Source organism: Chaetodon trifascialis, chromosome 9, assembly GCF_039877785.1.
Source record: "Chaetodon trifascialis isolate fChaTrf1 chromosome 9, fChaTrf1.hap1, whole genome shotgun sequence".
Taxonomy (NCBI): Eukaryota; Metazoa; Chordata; class Actinopteri; order Chaetodontiformes; family Chaetodontidae; genus Chaetodon; species Chaetodon trifascialis.
In genome coordinates, this window is record NC_092064.1 from 3785444 (window position 1) to 3797592 (window position 12149).

General features: G+C 42.3%; 1 protein-coding gene across 5 annotated transcripts in view; it reads left to right on the forward strand.

Annotated features, from left to right (window-relative positions):
- Positions 1 to 12149, forward strand: part of bcas3 (BCAS3 microtubule associated cell migration factor) — a 336382-nt gene that overhangs the window by 103130 nt on the left and 221103 nt on the right. For all 5 annotated transcript variants that reach the window (XM_070969920.1, XM_070969919.1, XM_070969924.1 and 2 more), the window contains 3 exons: positions 7076 to 7200; positions 7438 to 7603; positions 7686 to 7783. In XM_070969920.1, the coding sequence (XP_070826021.1) occupies positions 7076 to 7200; positions 7438 to 7603; positions 7686 to 7783 (389 nt within the window). The remainder of the gene's footprint in view (positions 1 to 7075; positions 7201 to 7437; positions 7604 to 7685; positions 7784 to 12149) is intronic.

Consider the following 12149-nt stretch of genomic DNA (forward strand, 5'->3'; position numbering starts at 1 on the left):
TTTAATTTAAAGCTGCCTTCATGTTTTTGTTGTAATAATGGGTCAGATGACTTTGTGTCATGTGAAAGAGGTCTCTCAAAGTGATGAACCCACAGAGAATTATCATCCAACTCTGCAGTTCCCCTCAGCGACAGAGCAGTTTGTCATCTTTCAGCTCATTGTTTTGGTCGAAAAACAGCTAAAGTGAAATAAAATGGCAATTTTGAAATGATAAAAAGTCAATTTTCAATCAAGCTAAATGCGAATGCGCTGTGCTGAGAATCAGATGTTAGAGGGCACCACATCTTCCTGTGCAAGGAACTTTTTCTTCAGGGGGCTGAAGCCAAGTCTCTTGTCAACGCTGTCTTGTGAAATCAGATGCTTACAAGCTTTTAAAAGAAGCCCCGTTATGACAGAGTCACTTATGGAGAGATGATTGAGTGGCTCAGTGAAGTGAACTTTTCCCTTCTCGGCTCCCTGCTCTCCAGCTCCTCCCTGTTGACTCCATTCACTTTACAAAATGAATAGCATGTGGTGCCCTCACCAAGTCTTGGGTTTCGTCTTTTGTTGTGGGCAGTCACTCATACTTTTTAATTGAAGCTTTTTTCTTTCTGTCTTCATCCACCTCCCGCTTAATCTAGGCCCTTAGTGACTTCAGAGCGTATACTTTTCAAAGGTACACATCATTAGCATCGGAATCTTGACCCTCATGATAACTGCCTTCCGCTCAAATTGGAGCTAGTTAAACCTATATTGTTTCTCTAATAGTGTATGTCTTGAGATGTGAGCATTGACAGTCCATTTGCCAATTTCTGCTTCAGTGTTTAGCGTGGCCTCTTAGAGCGCAGTAATGCCCAGAGTTTAGGTACAAATTTTAGAAACACAGCCCCTATTGTTTCCTGTTCTAGGATACCATGAACTGTAACATACCCTCTCAAATTTCCATTTCACATTTGAAATATGTTCTTTAAACACCTGATTTTGTGTTGCGAGACTCCATTTTCTCTCCAAATACATGAACTTACTCCAATATATGTCATGTAATTTGCACAATCCGACTCCAAAGACTAATTAACAAACTTACATGCCTTGTATGGCACACAAGGCAGATTACAGGAAATAGGAACAGGTAAAAAAGAAAAGAAGTCCTAGTTTCTACTTGAGCATTTGATGCCCATTCTCCAATGTTCACTGCGTTTCCCCAGTGGTTGTCATTAGTGCTGTGTGTTTTCAGAACAGCCCCAAGGCTGCCTCTTTTCCAAGGGCTGTTGTAAAATAATAAATGTGACGTTGAAGGATGTGTCCTCCACATGACTGCCCTTTCTCTCTCAGTCTGTCTGTCTTCCTTTCCCTTCCTGGTCGCAATCCTAATACCGGATCCTTTTCTGATTTAAATTAACAATATGGCCCAGAATCGGCAGCCAGACGACAGCGTACAGCTCTTTGTCACTGGATTGGCAGCTCAAGTGAGCTCTATCATATTTGTTTACTGCGAGGACCCTAGAAATAAATGGAAGCTGCCCCTGGACTTCCATCCCCCCTCAGAGGCGCCTCACGTTAGCCCTGGACATAGTAATGCGAAGGGACTTTGATGGTTGATGTCGCAGATTGAATTATGCCCTTGAGGAAAAGCTATTAGCTCAGTCAAGAGTCCTCATTTGTTAAATTAAAAGTGGAAATGGCATGTGAGTAGTCTTCAGTGAATTAAAGTTGCAAAGAAAATGGATTCCACTCCCTACCAAAGGGCAATCGTACAAAGGAAAATCTTGTGGAGGGAGAAGAAAAAAAGAGATTTGCCTTTTGTTTGGTGACATCCCCTCCCCCTGCTCCCAATTCCCTTTTAGTGTATTTATGTTTCATAATTGATTGATATCTGGTTACATTTTTCGTAACTTGTTGTCATTTGCCAACCCACTCCACTACCTCCGGTCCACTCCAAAAGCTGGTTGTCCTCCATATGGAGAGCAGAATTAGGCCCATGTCTGCTGGAGCTGTGCCTCTCTGTCGTAAGGGCAGAAACCTCAACACTTCTAAGCCACTTCAATTGAGATCAAGAGGAAAAGGATGATTTAAAACACAGATGAATAAACTTTAGTGGTCACTGTACCCTGAAGAGACGAAAACCGAGCTGTGATCTTTGGTCCTGTTGGCAGACTTGACGCGAGCTGAGGCCTCTTCAGAGAGGCCCAAACCCAGCTCATCAGCCATGAGACCACAGTGGGGAGCCAGTATTATAGCTTGCTGTCACAGACTTACGAGTATATGCATTGGTATGTATGATTACACACAGTACGTGTATGTACTTTGCCCTAGTATACATATGTGTGTGAGTGTGCGTGCGTGCGTGCGTGCGTCCGTGCATGGGTGTGTGAGGTCAGTGTGTGTGGTTGCAAATTGGTCAGTTGTTCCCTAATGACTCAAACTTTTAATCTCTTCTGTGCTTCTTAAACGTCCGCTCTTGCTGATTTGTTATCTCGTCAAGAAATTGTTACATTTAAATAATGTTTTTCCTTGATTTATTAATCAACTTCCATTTTTGTCCAAAATCATTCTGAAGACTATGAGGAGGTTAGAGTGTCTTCTAGTGCACAGTGTAAGTTGCCGTGTGGTATATTGGTCCGCCCCGAGCTCTTACCCTTAAAAAACCAACTTGCTTGCGCTGAAATAGGATTTGTGTTTCCTGGGCTATTGAAACCAGTGAACCACAGCCTTTGAGGGTTTAACATATTTTCCAGCTATGGGAGAGATGGAACACCAGGGTTTTCGGCAATTAAACACCTCACCAAAGAAGAACTTTGACTTTGCAGAACTCCCACACAGTCAAAGTTGGGAATACTGCTCTTTCTCTTCAGCAATGAACAGAAGTTATATGGTGTCCTGTGACTAATAGATCCCTTGTCTCCCCTAGCCCCTTTCCTTTTAACATGCTTATAGCCACTTTCACTTTAATGGATCACAGTTGGGTTCTTGAAAGTTTAAAGTCTATGCATATCTTACATATTTTATGTCTATTTTCAATTCTCTCCCATTGTATTTTCCTTTTAATTTGCCTTACTCTGATCCAGGATTGTTGAGATTGAAAAGCAGATATAAGCGGACGTGCTTAGAGAAAAACGGAAACACTCCCTCGTAGCTAGGGGATAGCTAACCAGACCTGTTTGTTAAATGCTTCATCTTCTGGATGCACTGACAAACAAATAGGCCCGAGGAAGAGCTTGGAGGAGAAGACAAGGGCACCCTTGAGTTAGCCAACGCAATATCCTGAGTGTGACTTTATCTCCCCCTCCATCTGCCTTTTGCAGACGGGGCTTACTGTGGATATTTGGTTATTCAGCCTTCTCCCCTTGACCCAGTACTAATAAATACAATCTACAAAATTGTATAGAGGCCTCTCTTATGACTAACTTCACCACTTCCTTTTTTCTGATCTCTCTTTCACACAGTGTTGGCCAAACAAAGACATCAACATCTCATTGCATCCAGAAAGTAATTTATGAGGTGCTGACAGTCTGAAGGGAGGGAACAGAAAGAGTTTTACCAGCAACAGGTCTTTCAGCACCTAGTAGAGTAATTTAGTTGAACCGCTGGACACACCATCTGCCCCACATGCATTACTGTTGAACTTCAGTCCTAAACACATTTTATTACAAAGTTTAGTTAGTTTTACACGCAGCTTCCTATGAGTCAGGGCGTATCAGTGAGGTCTGGGTAGTTTGTTTAGTGGCAACCAACTTCAGCAGGCTGAATAAGGGTTGTTCTGTCATTGTCAGAGCAATCTATACCTGTCAACCTGTGCCTCCTATAGAATAAAAAAGTAATAGCTGCAGCAGTTTTGACTTACAGATGTAGACCTGTCAACGCTGCCATCCACAGACAAAGAACGCTGTTGTTCCTTCAACACATGCACCACCTGCAGGAAAAGAGAGTTAAAGCTGCAGTTATTTTTTTTTCTTTGATGTTTGAGATTTGATGTTAAGCACTTCTGCTAAAGTATATAAACTTATTCAAGATCAGAAAAGTGAAATAAAAAACAACATAATCATAAATAAATCATAAATCAATGCTTATTAAAATGTCATATAAACACAATCAAATATTAAAAAAAAAGTTTCACATAGCATATAGTATCTGAATAATTTTTAAATACAGCTATCTATTTATTTTAATGTATTTACGGGTGTTTTACTTTACTACTTACTTTACTTACTTACTAGTTAATCAGCAGACCTGAAATTGAGATTATTTAGTCGACACACCAACTCCAAAGTCAAAATTAAACTTCCAAATGTATGGACCGAGATAAATACATTAAGTTTGAGCCCAAGTCTTATTTGTGTGTCAGCAGCTAAAAATTCTGTTCAAAACCAACACAAATGTTAATTATTTCAATAACACCCATTTCTGTATTTCAAAGATGAGGGGGCAAAGACAGACCTACAGTAAACAATCTTGATTTTTACCCCATCATGGAATACTACTCCCTTTTTCATACCCGTCCATTCTGTAAACTGTTAATGCTGTTCAGTACCAGTGAAGACCAGAGCGTATCACAACATGCCACATACAAAAAGCAGCTGTAGAAAAAAAAAACTGCATTGCACTCATTGCCTGCAAGTGGCAGCATAAGCGCCAAAAGTGTAGAAACTTTTGCTTTCCTTGCTTATAGATAGAGCTGCTTGGTTGGACATTTGTTAATAGGCCTGCAGCAGGTGCTTTGCATCAGTGACAGAATTATACTACTTGAACTTCTTTTTTGAAACTCTTTTTAGTAGCCATTGAGGCTTATCTTCTTATGCTAGCTATCCATTTCTACTTATATTTGTTCCACACATAGTAAAATATAAAACACTTGAACAGAGTTCTGCGGGGTAAGTTGAATTATGATTTTTTTTCAAATGGAAATACCCAGTAACAAAATGGAAAGTGCAATTTTGCATCAACTTTTTTGTCTTTTTTTTTTCCTTGTTGGTCTTTATTCCCATCAAGTGAGTGTAGACAGAAGCCAGTGTGTTGCTTCCACACCATTGTGGTTTCCAAAGGTCAAGGTTAAACACCCTCTAAGAGTGTGTGACACCATCGTGAGTCTTCAAGCCTTTAGCCCACCCCATGTCTGATCTGCTGTGACCATGTTTTACTGTCTAGATTGGTTATAAGGGTGGACAATAATACCAGACCTCGCTACTGTTCTCTTATCATTACCATATGGGGAACTCTATTGCAGCTGAAAACCTTTTTGGTGTCCGCTTCCTCTCAAACCTGACATGCTGAGTAATCCAGTGACTCCCAGTAAAATCTCTCCTGTGGCTGACTCAAACGGAAGCAGCCATGGAGGGCAGTTTGGATGTTGCTGCTGTTGTAAGGTACACATTCCGTTGGATGATTAAAATCGCAGATCATGTGCATCCATTGTGGCTGAAATGGTTATTGGTCCCAACTGTTTGGAGAAGCAGGCATGTCATTGAAGGAATATCTCAAAACAAGAAGTTACACCTACTGAACGTTAGGAAAACTCTGTAAAGGTAGACTGCAAGTATGCTGCCCATCACCAATTGCATCACATTGTTCATTAGTCACCAGTGATGATCAACCAGTGGTCAGTGAAGAAGGCTGCAGGAACCTTGTCACTAGTTCAGTAGGCTAAGCTTTAGGTACTGTAACAGTGAAAGCTAAAATGCTGTTTTTTTGTTGTAGACTTGTCCTTCTCCCTGTTGAAACACTTAATTACATCTTAGAGTATGGTTCCAGCACAGCACCAAGCCACATTAGTGTGGGTAGCAGACAGAAGACTAAATACAAACCAGGAAGCCCAGTTTGAAAGCTTATTTAACACTAACGGACCACTGTGGTTTATACTTTTTTATGCCCAGATAGAACAACTCTGGAACACAAACAACATCAACATTACAGTGTTTCATACATCAGTGCCCATGGGGTAAACAGAAATTAAACACAGTGCTGCAAAGTACATGCTATATTCCACCTGGATAGTGCTTTTCTACATTCTGTATATGACTGATGAGTGCAGTGGATCTCTACATGATATTGAAATATGCTGCCCCAAAAGTAAAGCCAGGACCAACTTGCCTGCAAATCTGCCTTATAGTTCTTGCAGGAACTGTCTGTGGTGGCATACCCACCACCCCACCCCACAACAACACTGTGATTTCATTGAAATTAATGAGGAAGTATGGAATTTTTGTCACATTGCCATTATTGGTGTGAATGTAACCTCTGACAGGAGCGCACTCAATTGTTGTCTTCCACTGTTTCATACATAACTTCCTTTTCAGATATGAAGATGATCAGGAATTGTGGCTGAATTGTGTATAGGTGGTGACCAAGCAGGTGGACATTTTGTAAGACACATGTTTTTGAATTTTGGACTGAGCTTTGTTTTCTGAGTATTTCATGCATCAACATTTGTGTCTTAGCAAAATTAATTTCCTTCTTTTCTGCTCCCAAGGTGGATGTTTTATTTGCAGGCATTTGAATTTACCCCTGCTTAGCCCCTTGCATGCAAAGCACTTTCATTAAGTTTGTATATATTGTTTACAGATGTTGCTGTGTAATTTTCATATACTTGCCTCTGAGGTGTTGTACTGTTGAAAATCATCTCTTCTTCCAGATAGGATTCTGGTTGTTCATGTTCATGGAATAAACACAAATTTGAACCTTGGTCCCAAAGGTGCTCCATGTTTAATTTTACCTTAACTTTATTTCAACAATAAATCAGCAGATAAATTAAGAAACATCAATGTAATTACTGATCATTGATGAGAGGACTTTTGTAGTTCACATTTTGTACCACCCAGTCAGTTTTGAAGGAAATGGGCAGGAAGTGTGCTGCTCTGCAGCAACATGGTTCATGGGAAATATGGTTTTACATTCAAACTGGTATTTCGGTATAAGCTTGGAATTAGCATTTTTCTTCTCCATTCATTCTAATTTGGTTACAATACTTAAACCAGTGAATCACAAATAATTTGAATTTCACATGTTAAAGTGTTCAGTCACTACACAGAGCACCTTTGAGGCCCGAGACATGACAGCAGAGATTTTACTTTGTCTCATCATTGTACTCTTTTCCCTTCTGAAGCAAAGCTAAGCCACCCCCTCAGATCTCCCCAAGCAAGTCCAGTGGAGGAGAGTTTTGTGTGGCTGCTATCTTTGCCTCATCTCGCTCCTGGTTCATCACCAACCCAAACATGAAAAGAGAGAAAGGTTAGACCATGGCGACAGGTGCTTTTTGCATTTCTCTAGAGTCAGTATCCTGGCAATGTGCAAACATACTCCCCAAAAGTAAAAATCAAATAGATAATGGATACAAAATCTAGAATGTTTGAATGTTTTACTAACCACAGTTTCTCCCTTATTGGGAAGAATGCACATTTCAGTAATCATTTTAAGTAGCAGCTCAAGGAACATTTTTACATGTCTTCTTTCACGTCCTCTTTACAGATCAGTCCAGGCAGTCAGTTGTCGACTCACTGTATATCATCAGTTGCTATGGTAACTTGGTGGAGCATGTCCTGGAGCCTCGACCAATTAGTACTGCTCAAAAGATAAGTGATGACACGCCTTTGGAGCTCAGCACCTGTCCAAGGGCTTGCTGGACTCTAGCCAGGTAACACAGTGTTGCTTATGCTGTCTTAGAAAAGATGCCTCTAATGTAACGGATCTTACAGTTCATTTGTCTTTTGGAGCAGGACTCCACAGTGGAATGAGCTGCAGCCACCCTTCAACTCCAACCACCCCTTGGTGTTGGCCTCAGACCTTGTGCAGTACTATCAGTATCTTCTGGCTGGTAAGTGCCAAACCTTCTTTTTTTGTTCACTGGTTTACACAAACAAATGTATTCATAGTATCAGGTTGTGTTCAAATAGAATGCAAAGTAACGTGTCGAAGAAGCATAAATATACATGAAGTCAATGGAAAGATGTAAATAAGTGCAGATTTGCTCTAAGCAGCTCAAATTGAAGTGAACGTGTGTCAGGTTTCAGCTCATTGGGATCCTGTTGCAGCAGGAATCGTCATGATATTACTACAAGCATACAATGAAGGGTTTTAAGACCAGGCTCTTGATACCTCATCAGTTCTGAATTTATTTTGATTAGCCTTCATACTGTATGACAGTGCAGATTATTTAACTGTACTTTGTCAGCCTGGACCAATGTTATTCCCAAAATATGATCGGGATAGAAGAAAAGCACAGGCTTAGGCCAGTTAAGTGAATGGAAAGCCACTATGTGTTGAACTTAAAAAAATGTAGTAATATCAGGTAAGACAATGTGACAGCACTGTATCCTGCAACTTGTAACTATGCAAATCTATTATCTACTATCTAACTAAATATTGTTTTTAATGTTAGATTTTTGGGCTGCACGGTGGCGCAGCAGGTAGTGCGCGTGCCTCACAGCAAGTTGCCGGTTCGATCCCCGGGTCGGGCGGGGCCTTTCTGTGTGAAGTTTGCATGTTCTTCCCGTGCATGCGTGGGTTCTCTCCGGGTACTCTGGCTTCCTCCCACAGACCAAAAACATGCTCATTAGGTTAATTGATGACTCTAAATTGTCCGTAGGTGAGAGTGTGAGTGTGAATGTTTGTCCTTACATGTGGCCCTGCAATCGGCTGGCAACCGGTTCAGGGTGTACCCCGCCTCTCGCCCATTGTAGCTCGGATAGGCTCCAGCCCCCCGCAACCCCGAAAGGGATAGGCGGTATAGATAATGGATGTTAGATTTTTCATTGTCATTACCATTGTCGACTTTGCTATTATTATTATTGTTATTTGCAAAACGATATTGATTTGCCACCATAGGAGGTTTAAAGATGCAATGTTTAGTTTAAAACATTCAAAATGAAATAACATTATCAACAGTGTGAAGATATAATATGTATTGCAGAGGTATCTACTGCAGTTAGCATGCTAACCAGCTAGCTGTGGCCTGTCCTGTCTTGTAATACCACTTCAATCAAACTCGACAGAAACAAACTCACCAAAGCCATCTTGTCTCTCCACTGTTACAACAGTCACCACCTCTGGTCTGGTTCTTGAAGTTAGATGTGAAAATATTCTGGTTCTATACACTGCTTTTCCACACTGTGTTTGGTTACTGAGCCTAATTCCATTGCCTGCGGTGTAAACACCAGCAATCCCCCAGTGCTCCAAGCTCTCAGTTGAGGAAGACTCCAGTCAGCTAATAGGACCACTAACTGCAAGGCTAACTTAGCTAACTAGCTAATGACAGCTAGTCCCAACAGTCAGGGACAGCTAGAGCAAAAAGCAATTGTGAGCAGCAGTTTGCGGTTACTTGGGTGATATGCTGCCCCTTATTTATTTGGTGCAAGCTTTGACAGGTGGTCAGTTCTTACACATTGTACCTTTAAACATGATTGCATTGACAATATCTGTGTACAGCCTGCATGTACTGTTTGTTTATGACATGCATACATGCATCATAGAATGTCAGTCTCTCCATGTTCTAGTTGCACAGGCTATCACAACCATGTATGTTTTCTGTATGTACTATGTGCATTATTAGTCAAGGGGGGTGACCCCCTATCCCTGCTGATTTTCCATGTTGACTGTGTTGAAAGCCAGTCCTTAGCCTCTTATTGGTGCCACATGCTGAGGAGAGGCCTTTCCAGTCAGCAGCCATAACATTTCCTTTCTGAAAGACTTCAGAGATACTTCCACAATTCCTGCCATTTTACATCCTCTGAGACCTCTCAGAAGTAACCCTCTTTCTCGCACTCTGCACCTTGAATCTATCCTTTGCCGGCCACACTACATGCCTGCTTCAATACACACTAGCATGATGCTATAAGATGCCGGACTCAGACCAATTAGCTGACACCCTAAACTCTCTCTAATTCAATAACAAGTACAGAGCAGTGAGCACTTTAGGTTGCCCTCTGAAAGGCCAATTCGCATGCATTCATACGAGTGCATACGGATGGCCACACACGAAATCAATCCACCCCCTGGAATAGGCCGGCGTTTTGAGCTCACTCCATAATTATAAACACACAAAATCTGTAATTAGCTCTTGCTCCTGCTCCAGGGCAAGTGGTGGCTGTGTTTACCCTAATCTCTCTGCTCGTCTCTGTTGACTTCTGCAGTGCTCCAGGTCTAACTGGTAGGATATTTTCTCAAATTAGTGCTAATGGTCTCTCCTAGTGTCAGAGCGATGAGGACACGTTGGGGTGACGGGCATGGGCGTCAGCTTTTTCCACCATTCTCTCTGCCAGCATGGGCAGTGGAACTGGCTACATAATGAGAGAGATTCATTGCATTAACATTTACATCCAATTAACAATAGCCAGATAACACGGCCATCTCTTTATTCCCCAAACCAACCATGTGTGAACTGATGCGAGGTCAAGACGTTATAAACATAATTGTTCAGCCCTCTACCCACTTCTTGTGCTCCTGCCATTTTCCCTCCGGGTCAGCGTCCTGTACACCACCAACACTGACAGAGTTGCTCTTGGAGTGCCACCTTCCATTTCTGCGCTTTGCAGCCGAGCACAGACTCTGAACATCCTGTTTCTCAGCATGCGTCCGCTCGCCAGCCCTCTCTGCCGTTTCCTCCAGGGCTTGGCAGTGCAACAGAGAAGTGATCCAGGAGAAAGAGTCGATTTGACCTTAGGATGAATTACAGCACAGCCCCTTGTCCGGCTGCCTCTTGCTGAGCATAAAGATCATGCCTGCTGCAGAGGAAACTGAAAAGACAGTGTTCTTACTTGCAGAACAAATTGTGCTATCTTCGTCTAATTTACATTGTGGATACAACCATCACAGATAGCAAGACAGGAAATAAGACAAGCAAGTTTTTACTAGTAGACAGAGACAGAAGTGCTGAAGGAGTCAAAGAGTGAGGGCAAGAAATCTATATAAATTTCCCCCTCAGCTAATTGTCTAACAAAGTATGACTGTGTCTCTGGAAAGGTGGTTCAAGGCAAAGAGGTGGCAGCACTTGATTGACAGGCCATGGTCTCCGGTCTCGTGGCTCTATATTGGATGACCCAGGCTGATTAAAAATGCAGTATGCAGGGAAAGGAGTAGGAAGGGGAGAGGAAGGGCCGGGGTCAGGCCAGACCGGAGCCTCCAGGACCGGATGATAAAAGGCAGCAGTGGCGCCACTTCATGGTCACTATCTCCACCTGTCCATCTGTAGCAGCTACTGGCAGCACTCAGCCTTGCAGAGGACAGCATCGTGCAGCACTGCCTTGGAGAGATAAGGATGAAAGAGACACACATTATGCAGTATGCTCACAAATAAAGGAGAAAGTAGTGGTACGATCTGGCTTAATAAAAACTCTCAAATAAAATCTCAAGCCAGTTTTTATTGTTTGGGGAATCCACTATCTATAGCTGAAGCAGAATCACAGGATCCCTGTCTGTAATATCCATTTGTCTATTGGCAAGTGTCTTTAGACTCTTCGTTTGACCAAAGGTGTTGGATCTAGGTAATTACAGAGTAACTTCTCATAGCCATATCATAACAGTGTGTATATTTTGGTCCACAGTATGTTTTCCAACACCTCTCCCCCTTGCCGCAAAGTTGCTCTGAAGCAAACAAACCAGTGAATAATTTACCACCTGGATTTCTGGCTGGCTCCTTTGAGCCTGGTGATGATAGCAGCGACAGAGGCTATGCTTTTTGGCCACTGCCCTCCCCTCCCTACCTGTCATATAATGTGCTAATTGTGGAGACTGACTGACTGGCTGGCTCAGCTGCTCTCTTGGGACTTTGAAGCCCATGACAGGCCAGCCACAGTTGCCTCGTCAATAGATCTAATTGCTCTGAGAGAGGGGCCAGAGTGAAGGCTTTGGAACATCAGGCGTTTGGTAAAAAGAAACCATGGCGCCATGACTGGGTCAGTAATCAAAGAGAGGCAGAGAAAGGATGGGGTAAGTGTAGCACTGGCTGAATGAAGGAACTGTCAGTCAAATACTCCTTGAATGATATATAATGACTAAGCTATCCCAGTCTGTCAGAATGCCAGCACCTATCTGCCAGAGTACTGCTCAAAAGAGGAAAGCGAGAAGAGAGGAAAGTGAGAGGAGAGACAGGTGGAGCAGTCGAGAAGGGAGCCCAGCAAGTGAAATGTCTGGCAAGCAAGTGTGTGGCAGGTCAAAGCAGAGAGAGGAAAAATAAAAGACCAACA